Source organism: Oreochromis aureus, linkage group 3 (genome assembly GCF_013358895.1).
Source record: "Oreochromis aureus strain Israel breed Guangdong linkage group 3, ZZ_aureus, whole genome shotgun sequence".
In the NCBI taxonomy this organism is placed as follows: Eukaryota; Metazoa; Chordata; class Actinopteri; order Cichliformes; family Cichlidae; genus Oreochromis; species Oreochromis aureus.
The window spans coordinates 15,012,269-15,040,236 of NC_052944.1; the positions used below are offsets into that span (position 1 = coordinate 15,012,269).

Sequence of the window (27,968 nt, forward strand, 5' to 3'; positions counted from 1 at the left end):
GAAAGGAGCTTCAAAATTATGAATCAGCCCAGTTAGCTTTCATAGGAATTGTTTATGTGATTTACACCACTGGGTTACAAAAGTAAGTAGAAAAACAAATGGTATGTTGCAGAAGGCAATACAAGACAGAAGGTAATAAACTGATGAATGGATTAATAAATAGAAAGCAGAATGCTATACTGCAGCGAGGATTTTTCACAAATAATTCTTAAATGTGGACAAAGAAAGTCTTGCAAAGACCAAAATAATACTACTATGTTGAGAATGTAACTTCACTTAACTAGGTGACTGGACTCATTGTTGGAAAAAAAGTAGACATGCCAGTGTGAGTTTGTGTGTGTGTGCTGCTGTCTCAGGAGGCTAGACTAAGTGGTGGGCAGAGCCATCATAAAGTATTAGTGTCAGTGAGCATGTGAAGGTGTTTTTAGATTGAAGCCTTAATGCATCCTGGCACAAATGTTGGACCCCAGGACCCAAACACTAGAAAGCTTCCGTTTGTCTATGTGTGTATCCAAAAATCATCACACAAGCCTTGTATCTCTTTAATTCATGATAAGTTTAAACATCGAAATTCACCAAAGTCTGAACGAGGCACAGATCTACAGTAAAGAATACACTATGTACAATATAAAATAGAGGGACATAAAAGATTACAACGCAAAACGAAAATGTAGGAAACATGCACTTGATAACACGTCACGGATAGGTCGAGGCTGTCGGTCGACATTTTCTTGAAGAGAAACCCATCTTTCCTCGAGATAAAAGTCATGATATAGAGCGGAGAGAGTGAAAGTTTCCCCCTTTTGGAAAACAAATGTTGATATATACTGTATATAATTATATATACTTATTGTGCAAGTGAACTATTTAGATTAGCAACACTTTAAAAAGAATTCAAAAACATACGTAAATATATCAGCAATAAGAGCACATCAAGGAAAGAACAAAACATTAATTATACTGTTTTAAATTCAATATAATGTCCCTGTTGAAAGAACAGCTGTCTTGATTTGACTGCATGTACAAAAGCTTGATAATAATTTAATACTGAACAGAGAGATGAGAGGCATACACAAGCAGCAAAAAACCCCGAAACCCACCGACCAGATCGTGCCGTGAAACAAGATCAACTTCATTTTGAAAATCTTAATCTTTTGAACTTCGGATGGAACGTGACGGTATGATGTTGTTGGAGAGAAAATAAAAATAAAAGATAAAATCCTGATGGAGAAGCCCACACACAAGGCAGCGTTAAAAGGTCATTTCATGATGAACGCCCCCTGAGGGAGGGCAGCCCTGAAATGTTTGAGTGTGATTGTTAAGTACTGTTTGTGCGAGATTGTTAATCATCGCACAGCAATATTACTGCTTTATATTTAAAATGTTTAGCAGTGATTTTCCGAGTAGGAACACTGCTCATTGGTGATGAAGCCAGAGGAGCCGGTTACCTAATCTAAAAAGGTGATGCGCGCTCAGACTGCGGACTGTGTGTCAGAGCGAATTTGAAGCACGGACTTTTCTGGTTTCCAGCAGTAAACCACACTGTGATCACAGAGTGGATGTACAGAACAGCATTCGTGCTCAGATTCGGACAACGCATCTCAAAACGATAGCTATCTCGTGGTAACGCACCATAGCCACCACAGCAGCTGTGCATTTTTCTGTGACGTTTCTAATAAAACAGTCGATTTCAACTCTGTGGGATTTCCAGTCATGTGTCGTCGCACTTTGTGAAATTTTCCCTCGTTACGATCATTGTGTTTGTAAGGACGGATGTAAAGGTTGTAATTTTTTTATGAGCATCCTAGAAAGTGGTTCTGGCCCTTAAACCAAACCAACTGGAGATAATTTATCTGAGCGTAACCACACCTCCAGTTCTCTGTCTATATGTGACCCCCCCCCCCATTGCAACTACAAGCTGTTTTCTTCACCTCATTAGTACAGCGGGATTTGCCCGGCCCACGGGTCACTGTCAGTCCCCTCTGAGGCCTCCTCCAAACCACAGCCTCAATTCATCCTCAAGCCATGTTCCATTATCTACCAGAAATGGTGTCAAACCTAAAATGAGGATGTGGTCCCAGCTAATGAAACAGCAACTGAAAAATGAGCAGGGAAAGCAGTGCTGAATTTGAACCCTAACCCTCTTCGATGAAGCTGAAGCTTATGCCACCAACAGACCTGAAGCGTCTTAACATGTACGTTGGTGTTCTTGGAAACTGAAAGCTTTGCTATGTGATTGACTTTTGCGTCAATGTCCACACTAAAAAAAAAAGAGTCTATTTGTTTCCATGAACGTGAAGTCCAAAAATTGTATTTTGTGTCTATTTCACAAAACTACTGTGAGAGTGTGCTTTTAATAATAGCTTTAGATTTCATTCAAGCAACTGGCTGCTGAAGAATGTTTGGAGAAGGAATTCCTGCTCTGCCCATTTTAATTCAATGGTATGGTCACGTTCCTTGATAAGTGCGGTCACAAGACTGAAGGCTGAGGGTTTGCTGTTGAGCCTCCAAACCTGCCTGTCAGTATGAGAAAGTGTATGTGTTCCTCTGCAAGTCAGTCGAAATGCTGTAATAGTTCTAAATGATCTTTTGGATGGTTACATATCAGTTTGCGCTGCCTGAAATGTACCAGTTTCTGAATGATTTAATGCATGTAATGCCTTGTTTTAGTCAAATTATGTTTGAGCATGCATTTGTGCACATGGACCAGATAAAAGCTGTGCAATCATTAGCCAACTGGACAACCTGGCAGTCTGAATGCATCTGGTAGAGGACTGTCAAGTTTACAGATAATTTTGTATATTCCTTTCTTCCAGCAGGGGTCGCTGTCTCTCCCCGTCCAAATGGCTGAGTAAAACTCTCTCAGAGCCACTTCAGACACCTCGATGAACCTCTCTGGAACCTGCGCACAAAAATATGAATGTCAAGGAGGAAATGTTTATGAGGAAGTCTTCTGGAAGAGAAAAATCCATTTTCACTTTAGTTTAGCATCTGAATCTGTCAGTCACATATCTATCTACCTTATCTATAGGAACAAAGGGATTTAAAACTGAGAAACTTGTGTTTTTCAGTGAATGTGAGGTTTTGATTGTCTCTGTACTTTCTGTGACTTTGATTGTCTCTGATTCTCCTGTTGGTCTGAACGCGTCTGTCAAAGCGGACAGCTTTATCACAGCATGTAGAGACTTCTCATTGATTATTGTTTACAAATGGACCTATTCTTTCGCCGCTATGACGGAAAACACGTTAGAAGCGAACACGATCTATTCACAGCTGAACCGCACATAACTTTAAGCCGAGCTGAGGCTCAATCAAATAATAAACTCACAAAAATTTGTGTAGGTGAGAGTGACTTTTCAAACTCGAGCAACCTTGTGACTTTGTTTTTACGATCACAGAGGTGATTTTCAGCGCTGCCTGAACGTTTCCCGGGATACATTGTAGCCATAGTAGTTTTAGCATTCTCAATACCTTTTTAAATCCAATGACGTCTGACAAATAACAGATCACCTTGGGTGATAAAATTAATCATCATCTGTAGAATTTGACACTGTGAACAAATTCAGTCAAAAGTAATGTGCGATGATTGTTTTATGATAGTGTGTGTCCTTCAGCGGGTCAGTGAGATATAACAGTGCTTCATTTTCTTTTTCTTTTTCATGCACGACCTCATACAAGTAAAATTCTTTCTCTGCTCACTAAAGGTAATAGCACATTACACGAAATAACAACCCCAAGCTCCAGTGCTTTTCATTTCAGCGGTGTAGCATCTTTTTAGTGCATATCTTCATCTTTATGTTATACATGATTTATTGAGGTTTATTTCCTCATTAGACTTATCGGCTGCTCGGAGCTTACCAATTAATATCGGATCAGGACTTCATTCAGAGTCCAAGCAGCAGCCATATCTGGCAGTTTACTGACCTCTGAAGAACAAAACAGCTTGAGTCCTGCAATATCCTACAGCCATCCTCACCTGGTTTGCACTTAATGGGACTTTTATTTGATTTTCAATAACAACGGCTCAGTACACGCATTAAATGTTTTTAAGAACTGTTTGCTCAAGAAGGTCAAACAGCTCAGATCACATGATCTTAACTCAAAGGACCACTGAGTTTAAGAAAATCAGTAATGGCTTGCGTTAGGCATGTATGTGAACCTTGAAAAGCACTCCAGATGACAATCTATAAAAGATATCAAAAACAGAGTGCAAGTTATCCTTCAATACATGACCCAAGACCGTGACACTGTAGACAGCACTTTAACTTGATTGGTATTTTCTTTTAAACACAGGAGCACTGCATAAAGATCCATAATCCATTAGCGCTGTACTTAGGGCTGAGCAGTATTCACATCCCCACACAAGGACTGAGTCCAGTCGTACAACCGGTAGGCTGAAAGCTGTAACTAGAGCGTCTCCTCACCTGGTAGATGTTGCTTTTATTGTAGTGCATGTTCAGTATGCGGTAAAGCTCCGTATCACGTCCCACTCGCAGCTGACTCTCTCGGCTAATGCGAGGCGCACCATCCCTGTGTTACAGAGACAAACGAACTCATTTAAATACGCTCACAATAAAAAACCAGAGAAGAGAACCATGTATAATTTACATAACTGATATTCAGCTTCAGTTTGTTTTTGACTTTTTGCAGTCATGTTTTATGCCCATTGCTATTTGTTTTACTCGCTACCATCATGAGTTCACATCAACATGGCCACAGTGTCTAAACACCTGAGCACACACAGGCAAGAGCTGGTTATAAAAAAATCTACATTTTTATCAATAAGCCTTTCCGACCTCTTAAAAGCGATATAAAAACTGCAGACAACTATTTCTCAGCTGCAATGGTTTGTTTGATTATAGCAGAACTGAATATCTGTCATGGAGGAAACCACGATGCTTCATGCGGTTCCAAAGTCAATCATGTGATGTGTGATTCTCTATTTCTAAAAAAGTTATATATGATGTCTGATGTATAAATCAGACTTTACTTCAGCTCATCTAACAGGGGCAACATGTTCATGCTCATAAGGCCCACTGAAACAATGAAAGTATTGCAAATAAAATGAGTTTGACATGAACCAGTGCCAACCCAAACCAACCGGGTGAGAGCCTCGCGGACAGCCTGGCGTGCAAAGCGCTCCATCTGGATGTAGAAGAACTCTCTGAAGTTACTGAACCATTTAATCATCTGGGAGGTCACACAGCGATTAAACTAGACCATGGATGACAGGACAGGAAGTGAGCAGGTGAGGACAGCAAGAGAAGAGTGCTTTTTTAAACACTTACAATGATATGCTAAATTAACCTGACTTGAGCTAACTTAATTGAACTTTGTTTGTTATGTCAAATTACATTCAAAAGACACTGTATCCCCCCCCTTTTTTCCCCTTAGTGGTCATTAATGAATATGACCTAATCTAATGTTTTCTGTTGACACAGACTCCAAGATGAGCAATAATCTCTGCAACTCCACACTATTTATGCTTCTAAATCACTGTAAGCTTGCAGATTATATTAGATAATACCACCTTATTAAGAGATACTAAAAAATAGCATTTGTTTTATTCATTGAAACATTTCACTTGTTAGTCATATTCAGAGATAGGCACTTTCTTGGAGAAGTAGTTGTAACCAGTAAGCTAGTTAATATTATCATTATTTCAGTAAATGGGGTAACTGCAATCTAATTTCCAGTATATTGGAAACCTGATTGAAATATGCAAGCAATAATATCTGGGATGCAGTCGGCAATATTTGACAGTTTCGGCGTCTGCGCATGGCCGGTTAGCTCAGTTGGTTAGAGCGTGGTGCTAATAACGCCAAGGTCGCGGGTTCGATCCCCGTACGGGCCATAGATGTTTTCAAGCAGTCTAGCACCTTCAAGCAGTCACTTTTCGCTTTATTTGCAGAAGAAAATCTTATTAAAATGAAATGAAAAGCACCTCGAGTTTTAAGACCCGACATGTCCAACTGTGACGTCAGCTTTTTCTAACTATTTATCCACCAAATTTCCAAAAATAACTCGTGGGCTGAGCAACTGTGGACTTGGTTCACTAACACCTGCTGCGACATGGCCGGTTAGCTCAGTTGGTTAGAGCGTGGTGCTAATAACGCCAAGGTCGCGGGTTCGATCCCCGTACGGGCCAGATCTGAATTTTGTGACGCACCAACCACTACATATGTAAAACATGTATAAGATACTGTATCCTGACACATGCTAGCACTTTGACATTATTTCAGAGTAAATATTATATGGACTTTGCTGTATCTGTTAGTAGAGAGTTAATAAAAGAAAACTGTGATAATAAATCAAATCACACAGTAATATGGGTACATTGGCTACAAGATTCAAGCACTATTTACATGTTAGACCATCAGCAGTGAGCAGTTTTTTAACTTCCTTTTTTTGCTGATAACAGCCTCTCTATTATCACTGAAGATTGTATTAAATCTGAATACTTGGAATGCACAAATGTCCTGGTTTTCCCCAGTATATCACTGGTTAATTAGGTGATTTAAGTGATGTGCCTCATTGTCTTGTTAAAAACAAACAATGTAGCTACGAAGTGCAAACCAAACGCTCGTTAAGTGCTGTCTTCAATTATGAATGAATTGCTAACAGCGTAATCTGAAAACCCCACGTGGTAGCAACCACACGCAAACATCATCTGTTCATCTTAGACAAAGGAATCGAGGTTGGAACCCACCACTATTAAATTTGGACTCACCAGACCACAGCCCAGATATCCACTAGTCTAATGTCCATCCTTTGTTATGCTTAGTTAATACTAAATTGTAAAAAAATTAAGAAGTAATTTGACCCAAACGCCTGATAATTTCCTCAAAACAGCTAATCTTGAGATTCTAGGAAGCAGTGTGGTGAGCACTAATTTTAGGGGCCGTTAACTGGAAATTTCAGAAGCTTTTAAGTCTCTGCAGCAGTAATAACTTCTGGTCCTTCTTTCCTCAGTTGTAAACACAACGCCTGTTTGAAGAAACCTTTAAAGTCTTTGTAATATATGGACCGACTGACATTCATGTCTTAAAGAAATGCTGGACAGTTGATTCTCCTTCCTTAGTCATAATATCCAATACTACAGCAGCATTGTCGTTCCAGCACTGAGCTGGTGTACACACACCTTGACATCAGGGAAATACGTCTTGAGCGTGTTGGAGCTGGGATACCGAGTGTAGAAGAACATGAGCTTGGCTTTCTTCAGATGGCAGGGTGACAAGCCCTCCTGGGTGTACATATGAGGTGAGTTAAGGAGATACATGTTTAAACACACACACACACACACACACACACACACACACACACACACAAAGCTCTCATCCTCATTCTTTCAAGCACACTGACAAAAGGATATCCCCCCAGCAGTCAGGTAGAGCTCTCCTCCATCCATCCCTCCTCCTCGCATGCCCCCGTCTCCCCTCATCACTCGCTCCCTCTCTCTCCCCCCGTGCGCGTGGCGTGCAAGTGACGGGTCCAGGTGGCCGAGCAAGGGGAGCGGGGGGAAGGAGGGGTGAGACGACGGGTGGGAAGAGAACTCCAAGAAAGGGTCAGAGTTCAGGTAGTCTTTGCGGGATGACGGGAGGTGGGGGAGCTGAGGGTGGTGGAGTGAGCGGGAGAAAAGCTGCTGCATTGAGTAGTGGAGCAAGGGGAGAGGGAGAGGAGGGGGCGGAGGCGGGGGAGGAGGGGGAGGCGCAGGGAAAGAAGAGGAGGAAGAAGAGGAGGAGGTTGAAGACGGGTGGAAAGAGGAGGAGGAGGGATCCTTGGGCTGAGAGGCTGGAGGCAAGAGGGGAGGGTGAGAAAGGGGAGGAGGACGAGGCAAGGAAGGGTGGTGCAGGGAGAGGTTTGGGTGAGAGGGATTGAGGTGAGTGGGGAGAGGTGGGCCGAGGAGTGGGTAGGCCTTTCGCGTGTCAGGTGACCTTTGAAGAGTCAGTGGCATTGCTAGATCGGACGGTTCAGTCCGACGGGGTGGTCGGGGGGGCAGGGCGCTCCCGTTGCTCATCTTGTGGAGCTGCTTCTCTCTTTCTCCGTCCTGCCCTCTTGTTTTGTCCTCCTTATCGCTCATTGTTTCTTCTCTTCTTCCTCTCGTTAACAGCCCCATCCACACTGCCTTCTCCTTCCCTCCGTCACTTCCCGGATCAGATGGGAGAAAAGAGATGGCAGCGGGAGGAGAGGAAGGAGTGTAATCGGTCATCTCGGTGTAAAGGCGGAGAACTCGGTCGATGACCCGGGCCACAGCGCTGCCCAACTCCAGCTTCAGCGCCGCGGCAAACTTCTGCCCTCCCTCCTCACTCTCGTCATCTATCCCACCATCCCAGTCTCCTCTGACCAAACCTCCGCAGTCCAGCCACAACCCTGATCCTTCCATCACACCCTCCAAGTGCAACCCTCCTCCTCCTCTTCCTCTCTCCATCCTTCTTTCTCGGTCTTTTTGCAGCTCCTCTTTCCGTTTGTGGAAGCTGTCGAAAGGGGACTCGGAAAGCAGGGAAAATGATTCCTTTTCCATCTCTCCGCCATCAATGTCTTCCTCATCGTACATCCCTTCTGTCATGTCCTCCTCCTCTATTAGCCCTACATCCTCTTCTCTTCCATCAACTCCACCGCTGCTTCCGTTTCTGCGCTTCCTTTTCTTCTCGTCCTCGGCCATGTGCTTTTCCCCAAAAGCTCTCCACACTTTCTCCTGCAAAGCCTGCAGTCTCTCCCTTGCCTCCTCCAGCTGTTCTTTCAGCTCTTCCCTTTCCCTTCTCCTCCCTTCCCTCCCTCCTTGTTTGCCTCCCTCATCTGCCTCTCCATCCCTCTGTCGGCTCTCCAGCTTCATCCTCTTCACTTTCAGGATGTCTTGATTCCATTCGGCTGCGAGGGCTGCGTCATTGTGCCTCTTCTTAACCCCGAGCAAGTCGTCCTTTCCCTCTATTGCCCCCTCATCTCCCCCTTCCATTCTTTGCTCCACGTGTCCATCCCTCTCTCCTTCATCTTCCTCCACATTTCTGTCCTCCAGGTGTCTGTGTGTGCTCAGGCTTGTGTTCAGCAGCCCTCCGATCCTCCTGGGGCCTCCACCTGGCTGGAGGAGATGGTGGATCAGTGGAAAGCCGGGGGGTCTAAAGGCAGGAGTAAGGCGGCCAGCATTAGCCTGAGGATGGATTCCAGCAAGATCTGTGGAGTTGAGAGTTGGAGCAAATGTACGTATCTGGGGAGCAGAATCATCAAAAAGATCTGTGGGTGAATCCATGGCTGTAGAGAGGCAGAAGGGACACCAAGAGACACAATAAGGATTATTATTGCTGCCAAAACGAAACAGTTTTTAATCAGAGTATAGCATTACATCAGTCAACCTTGTTGGATAATGATATTGATTATAGTGGAAATAATAAGATAAGCACCAAAACAGGAATGGTTTTACAGGTGGAAGTCACTGACATGTTTCCCTTCTTATCTTTTCTGATTGTTTTTCCACTAGTTTTGCATTTGGCTAGTGTCAGTGTGACTGCTGGTAGCATGAGGTGATACCTAAACCCTACAGAGGTTGCACGGGCAGTCCAACTCCTCCAGAATGGCGTATCAATACCTCCCATTGCCAGGAGATTTGCTGTGTCTCCCAGCACCATATCAAGAGTATTTAGGAAATTCCAGGAGACAGGCAGTTACTCTAGAAGAGCTGGACAGGGCCCTAGAAGGTCTTTAACCCATCTGCAGGACCGGTATCTGCTCCTTTGTGCAAGGAGGACAAAGATGAGGACTATGAGTACTGCAAGAACTACAAAATGACCTTCAGCAGGCCACTGGTGTGAAGCTCTCTGACCACACAATCAGAAACAGACATCATGAGGGTGACCTGAGGGTCTGACATCCTGTAGTGGGCCCTGTGCTCGCTGCCTGGCAGCTTGGAGCTCAATCGTCATTTCCTATAGAACACCAGAATTAGCAGGACGCCCTGTGCTTTTCACAGATGAGAGCAGATTCACCCTGAGTGTAGGTAATAGATGTGAAAGGGTCTGAAAAGCCGTGGGGAACATTATGCTCCCTGTAACATCATTCAGCATGACGAGTTCGGTGGTGGGTCAGTGATGATCTGGAGAGGCATATCAATGGAGGGATGCAAAGACCTCTGCAGGCTAGGCAACAGCACCCTGACTGCCATTAGGTATGGGGATAAATCCCTGGATCCACTCTCAGACCATAAACTGGTGCAGGCGGTCCTGCTTTCTCCTGGTACACAACAATACACAGCCTCATGTCAGAAAAATATGCAGGCAGTTCCTGAAGATTGAAGAAATGGAAAGCACTGACTGGCTCCCACACTCACCTGACCTAAATCCAACTGTCCAGGAGCTCAGTGATGCCCTGGTGCAGATCTAGTAGGAGATCCCCCAGGACACCATCCGTTTTCTTACTAGGAGCATGCCCTGACATTCTCAGGCATGCATACAAGCACATGGGGGCCATACAAATGAATTCAGGCCTCCGTAGGTTGATCATTTTCACTTACGTCAAACATGGCATCATTCATTTCTAACACATTACCCAGTCGATAACAGTATAGATATACAGCATGATTGTTTTTGAGCACAATTGTGCTGGTGGGGTGTGGTTTCTGGGCTCAGTCACAAGAGGGAGAGTTGAAGCAGTGTGTTTGGGGGAGTAGTGCCTGATGAAGAGAGCAGCAAACCTGTTGGGCATGTCTAATTAACCTCTCCTCTGACAGTAAATGTGGGGCCGGAGACGAGAAAACACGAAACTGTTAACAGAGAGAGCCAAAGATTGAGTATAAAAAGTGTGTGAATAAAACCGTGTATAAAACACACCTTTCTCGCCCGTCCTTACTGGGGACCCTGTCACCAAAATTTTACTGTATAAAGAAGAAACAGGTCTTACTAAAATGGTTTGTAGGGCTTTTTTATGTGGATTATCTGCTCTGGTTGGTTTTAATTTTTTTCCAATGTCATTTTTAGTTCCATTCAATTCTAGCGCACTGCAGTAAGGGCAAAAATCTCAGAGGCAGTTTTGGTTGCATAAATATCTGCTAGATAGCACTAAGGAAAATATTTCTGTTTATCTGTGACTACACTTGGTTGACAATGAATGAGTGCCCATCACAACGATATGGCTGGAACATTACCTGGACAGCAAAACAGGTCACAATCATTTTCACTTTAATAGCAAAAAGAAACAACTCCAATGTGTTTGTATAGAGCAAAAACTAAACGTTCATTGTGGCAGTGTTAAAGAGAGTCAATTTAGCTAGAAAGCACAGAAAAGATCAGATTCAACAGCTATTCAGCTGGGTTGATATTTACATCAGTGAAGGAAGCGACATCCTGTGGCACCAACTAAGACCTAATGGAAGGGTTAACATCTGGCTCATGATCTTTGTCACATATCGCCCTCCTCTCTTCAGGCTGTCCTTCCTGTTGTGCTTGAACGTGTGTTGTCTTAGACAGTGAAAGTATCAAAGAAAAATATATGCGAGAAAAGTGAGGAAGATAAATGCACATAGATGTGGATCACGCACAATAACAGAAGTTTGGAAAAAAAATACAAAACATTTTATGGTGGAAAATTTAGGTGCTTATTACACTCCCAGGCTAATGCTATACGGCTTCCCTACAATTCCTGGAAAAGGTTGTAAAGCAGAGAGCAGTGAATGCCAGGCTTATAAACGGCAGTACATCTCACTGTTTAATCAAGATCAAAAACACACATCCCAGTTCCTATTTTATATCACTGTGTAACCTCATTTCTGCCCCGATACCCCTTTTCCTTCCTCTCCATTCCTCTCTCATCCTCTCTTCCTCCTCTCTCTGTTATCAGTTCAGGCAGCTTGTTAAGCACTGTTTGATCAGAGTGTTTACCGTCAAACACACACAGACACACACACACGCACTTTCGCACAAAAGCAAAAGAGGCTTGAGAGAGGGCTAACAATGGTCAATGGTCCTTGTGGAGTGAAATAGAGTGAGAGCAGCATGTATGTAGTGTGTGTGCATATGCAAGTGTGTGTGTGTGTGTGTCTGTGTGTCTATGTGTGCATGAACAGTAGTCCTACTTAGCTTTGATAACACCGCTAATCCACTTCAGATGGATACACTACAGCTCACTGAACAGATGTAAGGACAGGACAGATGTAAGGACTGACAGAGGTACAGGAAAATACAGAAAATATGAACACACACACACACAAGGATGCACAAACGCAAACACACACATCACAAAAAACAATAGGTAGACAAAATAGATAGATAGATAGATAGATAGATAGATAGATAGATAGATAGATAGATAGATAGATAGATAGATAGATAGATAGATAGATAGATGGATTCGCTGGTGAAACATGAAGAGAATAATCCTCCTATAAATAGCTAAATATCAATTATTCAAATGCCCTCTCCTCTCTACTATAATACAGCCCAGATGGCAAGCCAACCAATGGGCTTATAACAGGGACAGATTAGCTTTTCAAAGCCAGTGCAAGCTGCACAAAATATGAGCAATGACTATGAAAGCCATTAACCACTAGATTAGGCTTAAGAATGGTGCTCTTGGACTGCCGGAGCTGTCACTGGGTAAACTGACAAGAGCGAAAACACACATGAAACAAAGCACAGATAACGCACTGGTATTATATGATCCATGTCAGTATGTTATATTGGAAAATTACATTCAAAAAGTTCATTTTCTAACATTCGAAAATAATAACACATTGGTTACTAAAATGTTCTTAGTGCTGGGTTGCAACCATACTTGTCGAATGAAATGTCTTTTTAATTAGCGTATTTTTAAGCAGAGCTGTATTACTTAAACAAAGGCTGGATAAATGTAACTATGGATTTATAGCATACAAAATCAAAAATATAAGCTAAGGACTTTTTTTTTTGTTATAAATTATTTGGGTCAGTCATTTTTCGGGGCCATTTCTTTTCCCCCTTCATGTTATATTCTATCTATTTGTGGCGTAATTATATCACTTTGAATAATTAATAGAGTGTTTAAAGCCTCCGCGTGGCAACATCTGCCGGTTGTTGCACGCGAATCTGCTTTGGCCATTCTGACGCACGAGCGGTCAGTTTGTGCGGGTGCGCGCGCGCCCGTTGTGCGTCCTGTGACTAATTGGCAGCGGTGGACTAATGTCGCAGTATGAAAGAAAATATAAACAGAGCGAGAGAGAGGCGAGCAGCTCGAGCAGACGCTGACCTTCGTAGCTTTTTAAACGCCGTAAAATGTCAAATATGTAAGGCAGAGGTTTGAAGTTTAAAATGAACTTACTCTCAGTCACAGAGAAGAGCTCCAGCGGTTCCCCGAAGCCTTCCACCACCAGCGGCCGTTTCTGTGCGCTCTGTCTCGGTTGGTTGTCTCCTGCTGTCACCGGACGGGCCTTGGACATCGGTGCGGGCAGACAGGAACCAGTCAGCAGGAGGATTCCTGCTTTTTCCCGCTTCCCTATTCTCTGGATTTGTTCCGTAACTCTCTCAGTTTTCCCTCACTCGTCAAACGCCTCCTCTTTACTCTAGTTGTGTCACTGTGCAGGTTTTTCCTCCCTCGCCAATCCATCTATCTCTGGCTGGCATCAACCTCACGCGCTGCACCCGGTGTGGAGTGGCGCGCGGTGGGCGGGCGAGCGGGCTCGAGAGCTGTCCACTTGACAGTCCGGTCCCTCCCATGTTGGCAAGACCCCCAGTATACACACAAACACACACACATACACGCACTGTGCTGTATTAAATCGCCGATTCATTTGAAATTAATTGGCTTTTATATTATTCACGCAGCAGTTTATGACAGAAGGCTACTTATCCACAGACGAGCCCATAAACATGTTAAGGGGAAATTACTCTGACCAAAAACCGAGAAGCATTTTTTCAGTTTGTGTTAGAGTAGTGATGCCACAGACCTTCAACAGCACATTCTCTGCACTGCAAAGATTTTATTTACCGCCGACTGTCACCCGGTCAGTCATTAACAGTTTTATCTGACCACAGGAATCTGTCTGTGAGATCCAGCACCCCTGGGCATAACGACAAACACAGCAGAGTATCTAAAGACTCTCTGTCTAAATGTATTCATTTTTAACATGTGGCAGCTTTAATCTGATTTTACACAAATTATGTGAATTTAACAGTGTAAATGTGGATTTATAGGATGCCTTTAAAATGCATAGGTATAATATTTGGAAGCAGCGGTGCAAAGGTACCCATGTTCAGTGGACCACAATGGTCTTTTTTTTACAGATGTCCTTGCTCTGCTTCAGCTTGCCTGCTTTAATCAACAGACACCCTGATAGCAGTGCAACATTTTGCTTTAACTTCAGCAGCACTTAGTAACCTGTTGCTGGGAATGTCACCCACCCAAACCCACCACTAAACTGTTCACAGGCTCTCCCCGTGAGACCAGGGGCCTCTTTCAGTCTGCAATTTTTTTGTGTTAATTTTTAATTTTTTTTTCCACGTATCCCGAGAATCACCTAAATCACGCCCCCCTCCCCCCTTCCCCCAACACCTCTGCCTCATCCCATCTTTTCCTTTCTCTACTTCTGATTAAAACTGGTTATGCACTGAGTGAAAGGTCGCAGTTGTTATGGAAACAAGGCTTGTAACAAAAGCTGGACACACGGGTGCATTGGGAGAGAAAGAGGGGAGAAAGATGGAGAGAAAAAGAGGGAGACGTATCTGAATAAACATAAACGCGCGGAGAGGAGGAGAGGGCAGGAAAGAGAGGTAGGGAGAGGTCTGAATAAATAAAAACATATGCAGAGGGAGGAGGAACGAGAGATGGCGAGGTCATGAAATAATGGCTCCATCTGCAATAATAAATAACAAAAGATAATGCTGGATTTTTGTCATTCTAGGAAGGCGTTTGAGGAACAAAGGTGTGTGTGTGTGCTATGAATGTGTGTCCGTGTGTGTGTGTGTGTGTTTGGACAGAGTGGGAGAATGCAATTGATAGATAATACATGGATCTGGTGCACAAGCTGGAGAATACTAAAAAGCACAAATTGTTCACAGAAAAGCGTACCAAAAAGCCTAAAATTGTGTGTCTGTCTGTGTGTGAGTGCCTGAACGTCATCTCTCTGAGGGCTCATATTATGTTAACCACTTAGACTAACATCAAACACTCTCTCTCACTCTCTCTTACACACACACACACACACACACACACATACTCCGGTAGGAGCGTGAAGGTGCCAGCCATATAAATAGGATATCCCAGAGCGAGAGATAAAAAGGAGAAGAGATTGACAGAGAGAGAGGGATAGAGATTATATATTCAAAGGGGAGAAAGAAAGTGGTGAAAAAAAAGGATGGTGGGGGGGAAAGAGTGAGAGAAACGGAGAGGGCAAGAGCAGGAGGGGGTGAGGATAGATAGATACGAAAAGATCAATAAATGGCATAAAGTGTATGTTCATTGATTTAGTCGGAGTGAAAGAGTGATGGCGGGGAGAGACGAAATTAGAGGACAGAAAATGCTGGGAGCAGAGAGGAGGGCAGCGAGTGGGTGGCGAAGGGAGAAATAGATATAAAAATCTAATTAAAGCTGCATTAATCGATACTTTCATGTCAACAGTGGGTCAGATGAGTATTTTCAGTGCAAGAGAAAACCAATCATAGTGACAAAGTAGCAGAAAGTGATCACCCAACGCTGCGGCTGCCCTCAGCTCTGCGCTGTCCTTTAGCCACTTTTAGCCAGTTGTTTTGGTTATCGGGCTCTAAAACATGTTTCTGGCAAGAACGGGGAGTTTAAATAAAAGCGTTATGATAAACCTCCTGCTCAGCATCTCCTCAGCTTAGCAACTATAGGTTGAGAACACCCTGGAGGATTTTGCAAGCACAAGTCAAAATATTTTCTGAACTAGTCCAAAAAGAGAAAAAGCAGCTTACATAAATCAGATAGTCAAACTCAAAGAAGCCAAATTAGTGCGAGAAAAAAATCAGCGAATGCGGGGTTGCATTACTGCATTGTAGTCCAGTACCAATCAAAAGTTTGAACACATCCATTCATTCAAGGGTTTCTATTTACTGTCTTTTTTCTGCTTTTTGCAACAAAATGTCATCAGAACAATGAAACAACACACAGGAAACTATGATGACTCCCCAAAAAATGTCTAAAGCAAAGCAACATATGTTTAACATTTCTGATTTTTCAAAAAGTGTTCACCCTTTGCTTTGATATAAACTTTTCAAAGTCTTTGCTTCCTCTAAATCTGCTTCATAGGATGTCACTTGGAAGCCTTTTAAAAGAGTCCCCACATATGCTGACCACTAGCTGCCTGCCTGCCTTTCATTCATTCTGCAGTGCCCTAACACACTACGTCAAGTTCAGCCTGGACGACTGTGGAGCCCAGGTTGTCTAATGCAGTTCAGTTCTATTTATACAGAATCTTAAACTATCTATCTATCTATCTATCTATCTATCTATCTATCTATCTATCTATCTTGGCGACAGTAGAAGTAGAAGAAAAACTCCCTTTTAACAGGTGGGCGAGCAGATATTGCAAAACTCAATATCACTCCTTCTTCACCTTTAAAAAGCCTCAAGGTGCAAATTGGATCATTCTCCTGTTAATAACATCAGACAATGTTCCAGCTAACTGGCTGGTAACTCCACTGAATGCATTTTCTACAGCAAAGGTAACACTGGGACTTTGTTTCCTGCGGGGCTGTCCTCATGAGAGACGTTTCATTGCAGCGTTTGATGGTTTTTGGTGCTGCGGTGTGTGTGCCTCATGCTTTAAAGTCTGCTCTTTTGACTGGGTTGCTTGGTTTTCATAGATTACACCTATTTTCGATAGTTTCTCTAAACCTAAGTGAGCACACATACTAGACTGAATCCTACATTTCCCATAATGCAACTCAATGACATATTTCAATTAAACCCTTCCTGGACGTCCATGCCTTCTTTGCAGTCTGGAGGTCAGGCTTTTGGCTCCACTGATGACCATGTCAGTGAAAAGTGATCAGGTACGTTCATTTTCCTTCTTGCAGAGAAACAGAAACAGTTATCACCGGGTGTTATGAGATTCATCAGGATGAAGAAAACTGAATTTTCTGTCTAAAATTGGTGGAGTTATGCTCAAATGTTGAAACTCCTCCTGCACGGTTTTGGTGATACGCTTTGTCTGACGTTCAGGCTCTGGGTCAAATTGAAAGAGACACAGAGAGGCTGTTAACATATGTCAAGACAGGCAGAAACAGAAAGAGAGACAGACAGGCTGGAAAGGATCATGAGGGTGAAGCAGACAGACAGAAAGAGCACAAATGTTTGTGCGTGCATGTGTGTGTGAGAGAGAGAGGGAGACAGAGAGAGGAGAGGGAGACAGAGAGGCAGAAGTGTACTCAAATAGCTGAGGGCAAGGTGACAGAGAGAAACGAATGGACAGAGGAATAACAAGCTCACAGAGGGGGGTTAGTGTGTATGTGTGTGTTAGGGAACAAGAGAGAAAAAGGAAGACACAGAGGGCGGAAGGGAAGAGCAATAGAGGAAGTTGAGAGAGCAAAAATAAAAACAGTCAGAGAAAGTGTGTGTGCGTCGTGTGTGTGTGTATAGACACCCGAAGGTGTCACAGTGTGCAGTTTGGCTTGATGATGACCCACTGGGCATGTAGGTCATAACGGTTTGTCTCTCAGAGGCATGACTGTATGCCTGCATGCATCCATTAGTGTGAGCCAGTGCGAGAGAGTGTGTGTAAATAGAAACTCTGCAGACACACACACATGCAAAGTGGGTCTCTTAGAGTGCGCTTAAGAGTGTGTTTGGTCAGGGGTTGGAGAAGCAGTTTTTCTAGCCGCTAGGACTCAAAAAGATACTTAAACATACACACTCATGTCACCCACACATGCTGCAAATCCAGAATGGGTACACACACACACACGCATATACACGCAGAGCTGCCCTTTATGTCATACATGCACACGTAATGTACCATGTATGGCACTAAATTATGCACAAATACACACAGGCACACACCGACACACACATCTCTTTCTTTTGATCTCTCGTGATAACGCACACACTCGCACAGGGGGAAGCTATTATGCTCTCAGGCTGGAGTGTTTTGATGGTATAATTGCAGTGACCAGTGAGGAGAAAGAGACGGAGTGAGGGATGGGGATGGAGGGAGAGAGAGAGAGAAAAAAGAGGAGAGTGCTGACACTCTCAGCATGCTAATGTTGTGAGGCTCTACCCCCCCTTCTGATTTCAAACCTCCCACCCTCCCTCCATCTCTTTGTCTCTCCATCTTCCTATCTCACATCCTCTACATTTCACAGGTGGAGCACTAGAACGAGGGGGAGATGGAGAGAGAGGTAGAGAGGTGGAGAGATGAGAGGAAAAGAGGGATGTATAACAGGATGGAGCAATGTTATCTCTTGCTTTCTCTCGCCATCCCTCCATCCACTTCAAGCTCACTACAATGGTCAAAACAAAGCATGCAAAAAGGAAAAAGAAAAAGAAAAAAGAGGAGGTATGGTGGAGGGGAGGAAAATAGAGGAAGAGGGAGGGTCCTTTTTTCCCATCCCTTTAACAATGGAGGGATGATCTCTGCTTATCCTCTAATCTCATCCTTTCTTTTTTCCCCTCTCCTCCGTCCTTTCTGTCATGTCTCACACTCTGCAACCCCTCGATGTGGTGGGAGAAAGGGTAGCCTTTTCCTCTCGTTGGCCTCCCTTTTTTTGTCGCCTCTCCATCTGTTTGTCCTTCCAGCGCTCACTCAATCCCTCTCTCCTCTCCAGAGAAGGGATTCTGGTGCTGGCTGTGATCTTTTTTTCTCTTTTCCATCTTTTTTTTTTGGCATTTCATCTCTTTTCTCTTAGTCAAAAATCAAAAATATCCCCTAACAAAAAGGTAGTATCGTGGTTTACCTTCATTTACATACTTGGTCACAAAAAAGCATGAAAAATTGATTTGACTGATCAAGTATATGCAGATATAGTCACTCTCACTAAACATTATTTTTTGGACCATCTTGCTGTTTTTTTAACATCCAATTCGGCATGCAAAAAAGCAAAACCTGTAGCATCAATTTTTCATTAAGTAGTATAGCTGAAGGCAGAAGAGTTCGGCAACAGGTAGGTTTCAGTTTCCTCCGCAGTTCACTGCTTTGTGCTCAAAATTGTTCATCTGGGGAAAACAAATATGACATTTACCTGATTTTAACATGAACAGAGAGCAGGAGTTTCTGCACTTATTGGTTATAATCCAATAAGTCAACAGTGCCTCTCAGAGGTAATGCCTTGCTACTGCAGACCTACATGCAACGCGATTGTGAGGGACACTGGGAATAGTCTCATTCCTCCAAATAGAAACAGGATGAAGTGAATGCCCTCATAGTCCAAATGCGCAGTATGACCCATCCCCTATGCAGCGAGACAGATAAAACCTTCGGTATCTATGGCTGCAACAGGGAGAGACCTGTTTTACAGGTATGAGCAGTATTTTTGTCACACTGGTCTTACTCCGTGCATGAAATCATTCAAGCTTACTTAGTTTGAATCAGTGTTTTCAAGGTGGCATGGTTAGCATGCCTCCTGGTCAGGCTCCTGCTCCAGCTAGCACATGCTAGTCACACGGCAGTTGTTGGAACAGTTCCTGAGTCAAACAGTGAAATCAAAGCAGACCACGCAAAACTATTATTCAACATTTATAGTTCAAAATAGGCACAATTTATCTATCTGCTGCTTATATTGAACAGAAAAGACAAATATAAGACCATGAAAGGCCTAAAGAAAGAAACAACATGCCCTTATTAGATTAGATATTAAAAGACAGTTGGATCTGTTAAGGGACAAAATGATTATTTGCATCTTTACTGAGGAAAACAACCATTCTTTAGTGACTTTTAATGTACTTTTTATATGTTGCCATGATTCTCAAAATCTTATTTATTCATGTGAATACTGCAATTATGTCACATGTACTCATTTTAAACAGGTAATTAGAAGATAGATCTCAGTTTAATTTATTAAAAAATGAGCGATTTATTCCAAATAGCACAAAGGTGTTGACATTGTTTCCATTTTTACTACTTACCTGTAGTAAAACCACATTTATTTTGAATTGATTGACTGATTGTGGGCAGCTGTAGTTACAGACTTGGTAACACTGTCGGCTGAAGCAGTGAAGCCACTCTTTCAAAATGTAGCGAAGAAGAGAAGGAATCTTACTCACTTAAATTAAAATCATATTTATTAACAAAAGATTGTGCAAAATGTAAATCACTGATACACTTATACATTATTGTGCTCAAGAAGAGCACAATGTAAAGTAAAGACAAAAAGAAGAAGAGATGCATTAATCCAATAAGTTAACAGCTACGTTCAGTTTCTGTATATGTAGATTTTGTGAGTCATAAGTTTTTCAAAACAAAGGCAACTAAAGATCCAGTTTGTGCTGTAGTGTGTACCTCAGGCGTGTGGTCTGTATGTTTGTGCCATGTTGTTTCATTTCCACCTGGATGTGGTTGTATTTGAGAATGCCACGGTCCAAATGTCCGTATGTGCACGTATCCGTGAAACTGTTTATCTGTACCTTTTGTCAGTATGCCTTTGCGTGACATGCCAGTGTATGCCACGACCCTGAGCTCCGTTGTGTTCCATCTTTCCTCATATATTGTACATTGTGCGTAAATACACACGCGTGCATCTAGTGGTCCTGTGCATTTGCAGGTGTGTGAGTGTGAGAGGGTGAGGAGTGCCTTTCGACCAACATCTCAGCGTGCTTCAGGTACTGCGCCGTCCTTCGCATCACAGACTCCCTGCGTACTGGATCCGTGTCTCCTGCATGGACACAGTGATAAAAATGATTAGTGTATAATATTGTACATGTGGAGGGTTTATCTGAAAAGCGTAACAGAACAGAGGAGACTGACAAAGACAACAAAAGGGACATATTATGCTCATTCTTAACTTCACATTCTTGGACTCAACTAGAATATATAAAAATAATCCTTATTTATTTGTTTGAGACAAGCTATCACAGCTTCCCAACCTCTCCTTTTAATACAGCTTTCTTCTGATTGGCTACCCCTCATAAACAAAAGGCAGAACTCTGTGTCTGAGGTGTCCATAACAGGGACATCCACTCTGATGGACATTATACAGAGCTAAGGGTCGGAAACATAGTGTTTACAGCAGTCTCAAATCTGAGACTATGAGTCTATACATGCACTGACCTCATTATCTGAAACAGTGTCCACATTTAATACGACCATCTACCATTATATCGATGTTTATATGACAGATAGCATGAAAAAGCATAATACAAATCATTATCAGTGTTTTACAATATACTGAAGATTAGGAAAAGAAAAATAACACTGGCAGCAGTGGGATTCGAACCCACGCCCCCGAAGAGACTGGAGCCTTAATCCAGCGCCTTAGACCACTCGGCCATGCTACCCTGCTAAAAAAAGCCCAACCCACTGTCAGAAGGGTAATGGGTTAGCAGAGTTTAGCCTCCTGACATCTTGATGCATTCTCAATCATCCAGGCAAGTAAATCCCCAAAAGTTGAATCTGTTCATCTGGACGTAGCGTTTTCAGTGGGAGAAACGTTTCGTCACTCATCCAAGTGACTTCTTCAGTCTCAGCTGACGGCAGGTTTCCACAATCTTCTAAAAAGTACATTTGCATAATGACTGAAACCAGCACCACTGGAAGAACAATGGGCTGGGAGGTCAGTTCCTTGCTTGTTAATATGCAAATTCTCATGACCATTGATCAACAACCACTGATCAAAGACCACTAATCAATGGCCATGAGTACCATTCACAGAGAGTTGGGGAATGGCTGCAATCACAGCATTGTAAGATGATGACAGATGTACCCAGATGACTCCGCGCTCAAACCAGCGTTCCTCCCTGTCCAGGATGTGTACATCCTCATCATTGAAAGAGTGTCCACTGGCCTGTAGGTGTAAATAGACTGCAGAGTCCTGGCCTGACGAGGTAGCTCTTCTGTGTTGTGCCACTTTGACAGAGGTTGTTTGGTTTCCCCGATGTATAAATCCTGGCAATCCTCCTGGCACTTAACAGCGTACACTACGTTACTCTGTTTGTGTCGGCAGACCCGATCCTTGGGGTGGACCAATTTTTGGCGCAGCATGTTTTGGGCTTTAAAACCCACAGAGACGCGGTGTTTAGAAAAAATGCGTCTCAACTGCTCCGATACTCCTGACACATAGGGGATCCTGACCACTCCTGACCACTCGACCACACTACCACAAATTTCCCTTTAAGAAATTTCTCAGCACTCAGATCATCAGCCATGATAAAAAAAAAAATAGTACAGCAGCTTTTAATTTAACAAAGGCTAAAATCCAAAATAGGCAGAACTCAGGTCTCACAAACTAACCACCACTTTGCAAAAAGGAGCAACTCTAAACACGGTTCTTCTTATGAAGCTACTGAACTGCATTTTTCACACCTGAAAAGGTTTAAGTGGCAGTGGTGGGATTTGAACCCACGCCTCCGAAGAGACTGGAGCCTTAATCCAGCGCCTTAGACCGCTCGGCCACACTACCTGCACATCAGGCATCAGGACACACTAGTGTGGGTGGACATGCTGAAAGTTGATTCTGGTCCTCTAGACATAGGGGAGTGTCCCCCAGGAGGGTCATGGGGCCCCTATTGATCCTCTACCTATCACACGAGCCAAGGTGTGAAAATGGGTGTAAGTCACAATCCAAGCTCCTTAGACGAAGAGTAGAACTGTTGCAACATTTCCCTTTGGCCATAAACAAACGCGCAATTCCCCATAGACAACTGATGTCAGAACTTACTTGCCAGTAACACAACAACTTACAGCAAAATAACAGGTAAAGCAGGAGAGTAAAGTTGTTAACGGCGCATTTATCGGCGTGGTAGCAGCACATCAGACAAAGTGCTTGAATATGGTCGGTGAGGCGTCACAGCTGTAAACCTAACCGCACAATTTATTTTTCATTTGGACATGGTGCACCGTCTGGCATTCTGCAGGTTTTGCAGTTGACAAAGTGATTTCATGGTCTATCGCCATAGCAACAAAGCTGTTTTAATAATTGATGCAGAAATAGACATGACAGAGAGCATTCGAGTAAAATGCTCCATGTGAAAAAAATAAAAGGTTTTTGTTGAACTCAGAATGTTCACAGCAGATTAGTAATTCTAATTTTCCACCACTGCGACAACCACCTGGTATTTCACCCGTCTCCTCAGCTCCTTCATCAGTATTTTTACCTCTTACAGGAGTATCTCTTCAACTATATTCTTCCCACCTCTCTTTCTCTTTCTCCACCCACCCACTGATTCTTTTGTACACCGAGGGCTCACCTTGTACTCCAGTGATCAGAATATCCACTGCCATCCTGTATCCACAAATGGCAGAACTAATTTCTCCCTCCTTCTCCCTCTCCATGGCAGCTGTCAGCTCCTTGGCAGCTTGGTTTAAGTAACCCCCGTCCTCTCCGTCCACACTGTTTGATGGTAGTGAGAGTAACTCCGAGTGGTCGGTGGAAGAATTGGATCTATCTGTAAATCAAAGAAAAAGAGATATTGTAGTAGTAGTGATATTGTCTTTAGTTAACTATGTCTTATGTTTTATTTGTTAGGTTTTAAAAAGTCACTATCTAAAATAAATCACTGGATGTGATGTTTTTAACCGGAAACAGCAGTTAAGGTCTGCTGATATGTTTCATTTTTGGGACTGTTAATTAAACAAAACAGCCAATGTGAATGTACTGCCTAGGCCTGTGTTTAAACTGTAATGACTGAACTACTTCCTGACCACTTAGAGACCAAATGTAAATAAACATTTGGAAGATGCCTCTGGATCCTTCACCTAGAAGATTAATTCAAGAACTGCAACATTTAATGGTCTTCAAAAAATGCTTTTTTTTAATTGTACTTCTATTTATTTTTATTATTGTTATTATTACTTATTATAACCAAAAAAGCCAGGTGAAGGAAGACTGTTATTATATTTGACAGCACTGGCTCACCTCCTAATAGCAGCTCCAACATAAATGTATAGACATTTACACTAGTATATGTTATCAGGAAGCCTCAAAAAACACTGATCACAGACATCTTCTTATCCACTGACACAGTAAGTAAAAGCGTTAATGGATAAGACACATATTCGGGAAGACTAAAATCAGCTTTATATGATTACATTCACATTTATTTTGGCATCACCTTGTTTATAGCAGGGATCGAAAACAGCCAAGTCATTATCAGATAGTGGAGGAGGAACTTCTTCCTTTGGGGATGGGAGTCCTTCAGCCACAGAGTCAAACAGTGAGTCGAATTCTTCCTGGGTCTCTTTTGATTCGGGGTCCGTGAATGGAGATGGGACTGGAGGGAAAACACGGACCAAAAAAGTGAGAACAACAATAAGAATAAAAGAATTAAATAAGGACATAACAGACCATCACACATTGTGAGATTTCTACCTCGGTCATCCAGCTCTGTGTCGCTAAGCTCCTCTTGCTCTTCTTCTGTTGGAGATCCTCCGATCTCACTGTAGGCTTCAGCTGCCACTTCTGGTTCTCCCACTTCTAAGCTCAGGTTATTGCCCAGATCCTGGGGCAAGGTGGGAGCCTCCCTGCCCTCCTCTTCCTCAGCAGGCTCACAGTCTGATGCCCTACGCTTCGGGAGGGGGATGAGAGGAGGAGGCAGAGACCCCGCAGAAGAGAGAGGTGTGGCATCCAGAGGCCTTGTTACCTCACCACCCTGAGTAAGGGAAGGGATAGTGTGGCAGCGTTAGAGAAAAGGGGTCTGGTAATATAACGAATGTTGACCTGGCACATGTTTCGTTTTTCTGTTCTGTCTTTTAATGTTTGTTAAAATTTGAGTAATGGTTGATTTTGATTGTAAGAGTGCCTCTCTGAGTGTGTCTTACTCTGAAGAACTCCTTCAGCTGTGGGCTGTTATACAGAGCAGGAATGCTGGTAGTAAACTGAAGCATGGCCTCTGCTGCTTTTCTCCTTTCCTCAATCACAGCCCCATCAAACCTTCCTAAAATTACAAGAGACAAAAGGGAAGTGTTACAGTTTCTTTTTCACTTCTGAAGCTGCCGTTAGCATAAAGTAATCGCCATTTGTCGAGGTTAAAACTGCTGCCACTGCCAAACAGTCTGACTTCATATTAAGCAGGGCATGAAAAGTTGAATGAACTAATGAATCATGACTGTTTATAGGTACGGCTCAACTGATTTGCTGTGGTTGCAGTTTGATTTTAGTAACCACTGAAAAATGAAGCCACTTCAGCTCTTTGTGTACTATAACTCTGCTCTTCTCTTCAGCTGGCTGACGGACCAACATGAGCATGAGGAACAGCGGACCGCAGACCGAGTTACCTGACACTGTCTCCATCGACAACAAAACTCTCTGCAGGGAGTCGCACCATTCCCGGAATATGCTCCTCCATTTGCTGAACCATATTTACACTTGAGTTTTTATACACAATACAAAGTTTCGCAAGAAGATCAACCCTAAACATGATGCTTCTAATTAAAACAAATAGAGGTGTGTCTTAAACTTCCTTTTTTCTTCCCACTGCCAAATGAAAAGTTTTACTTGGCAGTGGTGGGATTCGAACCCACGCCCCCGAAGAGACTGGAGCCTTAATCCAGCGCCTTAGACCGCTCGGCCACACTACCTGCTGAAAGGCTATGACTCACTGTCCAAACTCATTTTACCTTTCTCAGAATACATTTGAAGAGAGGGCTGTACTCCACAGTTCTGACATGCTATCTGTGAAATTAACTTTGATTGGTCGATGTTGCTGTACACATCATAACAAAAGGTCCACAGAGATTTCAGGCTTTCATCATTGCCACACTACCACAAAACTGCCCACCTCCCATTCAGACTTTTCTCATCAGCATGATCTGATAAAAAATACAGCACAGGCGCTTTTCATTTTCAACACTCATGCAAATAGACTGCAGGAGGAAGGCAAAGGATCTCTAGAGAACACATACACACACTCCCCTCGAATGCATCTGATTATAGCAAATTTAGAAAAAAAAGCTCATTTTTGGACAAGTCTGGTCAAATATTTTGAACAGTTCTCAGGTAATTATTCTGTCAGGAAGGGTCACATTAAAACAAATGGAGCTACCTGCTGCAAATAACAACATTTTAAAAGACTACTACATGCTGGCAGTGATGGGATTCGAACCCACGCCCCCAGAGAGACTGGAGCCTTAATCCAGCGCCTTAGACCGCTCGGCCACACTACCCGCTCAAAGGCTATGACTCACTGTAAAAACATCAAAGGTAAAGGTCGATTGGTTGATCAATGTTGCTGTACACGTCAGTGAACTGCCCACCTCCCATTCAGACTTTTCTCATCACTAAGTTCATCAGCATGACCTGATAAAAAAATACAGCACAGCTGCTTTTCATTTTCAACACTCATGCAAATAGACTGCAGGAGGAAGGCAGAGGATCTACAGAGAACACATAAACGCGCTCCCCTCGAATTATTATTATTATAGCAAATGCACATTTTTGGACAAGTCTGATCCAATACTTTTGAACACACGATTTTGCTGATAATTAGTCTCATGAGTCACTTCAAAATATTTAAATAGAGACACAAAACCCTCTGGGGTTCTGTCAGGAAGGGTCAGATTAAAACAAATGGAGCTACCTGCTGTAAATAATGAAATTTTAAAAGAGCACTGTATGCTGGCAGTGGTGGGATTTGAACCCACGCCTCCGAAGAGACTGGAGCCTTAATCCAGCGCCTTAGACCGCTCGGCCACACTACCACAAGACAACTCTCAGTTCATAAGCAAAAACATACAACACAGCTCATGACAGGCAAAACTCACAAACCAAAGCTCTGCAAAAAGACCGACCCGAAACATGTCACTTCTTACAAAGACAAGTAAATCTGAGAGGAAATGTCACAAGAATTGTGACGAAAGTCTGAAAACGGGAATGAAAGCAATAATTGCATAAAAGGCTCCACAGGAATGTAAAGCATAACACAATCTTTACTCATGTACCAAAAAGTTGTGCTCGGGGAAAAGGTGGAAACTCCTCCTGTCTTCTGAACAGGTTCCTGTGCGTGTAGGCCAACTCCCCATGGAGCTTCTTCAGTTCTGAGAACCTCCTCCAAACAACCACCTCCTTCACATCTTCTGGGTGACGCTTGGACACAAACTGCAGATGACAGAATAAAGTAAATGTCGCTTAACTGGCTGCATGTTTAACAATGAGACACAGCAGATTTGCTTTGTGGTAACACTGCAGAGGCCACGATTTAAATTATAAATTTAAGGGAGACCAATGAGTGCTTGAACAAAGCTTATGAAGACATGATCCTCTTTGGATGCCTCTGTAGTCATGAGGGTGCTCATGAACTGGATCACAAGTTCTCTCTGTTTCATTTGACTGCTCATTGTGCACCACTGCCTCAAATAAAAGGCCCGTTGTATAGTTATTTGTTTATTTATATGAGCTAGCTGCGGGTCGTCTGTCACTCTGTTAGAAATGCACACTATTTATAATAATACTAAGTCACTTACTTTTAACTGATGTAAAAGACCAAAGAGAACAGTGCTAAGCTAACACCTTTGTGCTACGCATTTAAATTTAAAATACGTTTTGGCAAGTAATAAGCAAAACAGCTAACCACGTAGTTATTAAGCATGATTACACCCGGCTCTACGATAGGTTTCAATTAATAACGCTGTAGCTAAGGAGAGATAAACAGTGTAAACTCACCCTCGCCGTTACTTTGTATTCGGTGTGGCCCTTCTCGTGTGTGCGTGGGTCGGTAACGGAGAAGAACCGATAATAGTCTTCTTTGAGTTTCCGTGACATGTTTGCTCTCGTCAATAAAAGAAAAACGGCGTTGTTGTTTTAGCGGCAAGAAACGCGAACAGTCAAAGGCTCTGTTGTGATTCTTTCGCCCCTCCTCTCCGTGGATGTACTCATTTCCTGGTTGGTGACGTGTACGAATGCGTGATTACG

The 27,968-nt window shown here is 43.0% G+C and overlaps 2 protein-coding genes and 7 non-coding genes across 9 annotated transcripts; 2 read left to right on the forward strand and 7 right to left on the reverse strand.

The window, feature by feature from the left end:
• Positions 1 to 528: 528 nt before the first annotated feature.
• On the reverse strand, positions 529 to 13,601 carry prox3 (prospero homeobox 3). The gene is made up of 6 exons (XM_039610273.1): positions 13,279 to 13,601; positions 7,373 to 9,246; positions 7,142 to 7,249; positions 5,102 to 5,214; positions 4,425 to 4,530; positions 529 to 2,902 (listed from the first exon to the last, which is right to left on the reverse strand). The coding sequence occupies exons 1-6, from the start codon at positions 13,394 to 13,396 to the stop codon at positions 2,729 to 2,731; spliced, it is 2,493 nt and encodes an 830-aa protein (XP_039466207.1). The 5' UTR covers positions 13,397 to 13,601; the 3' UTR covers positions 529 to 2,728.
• On the forward strand, positions 5,781 to 5,854 carry trnai-aau. The gene has a single exon. It is a non-coding gene; the product is annotated as a tRNA-Ile (tRNA).
• trnai-aau lies at positions 6,075 to 6,148 on the forward strand. The gene has a single exon. It is a non-coding gene; the product is annotated as a tRNA-Ile (tRNA).
• A 6,571-nt stretch (positions 13,602 to 20,172) lies between the features above and the next one.
• On the reverse strand, positions 20,173 to 27,952 carry snx15 (sorting nexin 15). The gene is made up of 7 exons (XM_031736786.2): positions 27,720 to 27,952; positions 26,999 to 27,155; positions 24,881 to 24,996; positions 24,432 to 24,711; positions 24,175 to 24,333; positions 23,311 to 23,508; positions 20,173 to 20,780 (listed from the first exon to the last, which is right to left on the reverse strand). The coding sequence occupies exons 1-7, from the start codon at positions 27,816 to 27,818 to the stop codon at positions 20,647 to 20,649; spliced, it is 1,143 nt and encodes a 380-aa protein (XP_031592646.1). The 5' UTR covers positions 27,819 to 27,952; the 3' UTR covers positions 20,173 to 20,646.
• Positions 21,321 to 21,402, reverse strand: trnal-aag. Its single transcript has one exon. It is a non-coding gene; the product is annotated as a tRNA-Leu (tRNA).
• On the reverse strand, positions 22,442 to 22,523 carry trnal-aag. The gene has a single exon. It is a non-coding gene; the product is annotated as a tRNA-Leu (tRNA).
• Positions 25,558 to 25,639, reverse strand: trnal-aag. Its single transcript has one exon. It is a non-coding gene; the product is annotated as a tRNA-Leu (tRNA).
• On the reverse strand, positions 26,143 to 26,224 carry trnal-aag. Its single transcript has one exon. It is a non-coding gene; the product is annotated as a tRNA-Leu (tRNA).
• Positions 26,677 to 26,758, reverse strand: trnal-aag. Its single transcript has one exon. It is a non-coding gene; the product is annotated as a tRNA-Leu (tRNA).
• Positions 27,953 to 27,968: the final 16 nt, after the last annotated feature.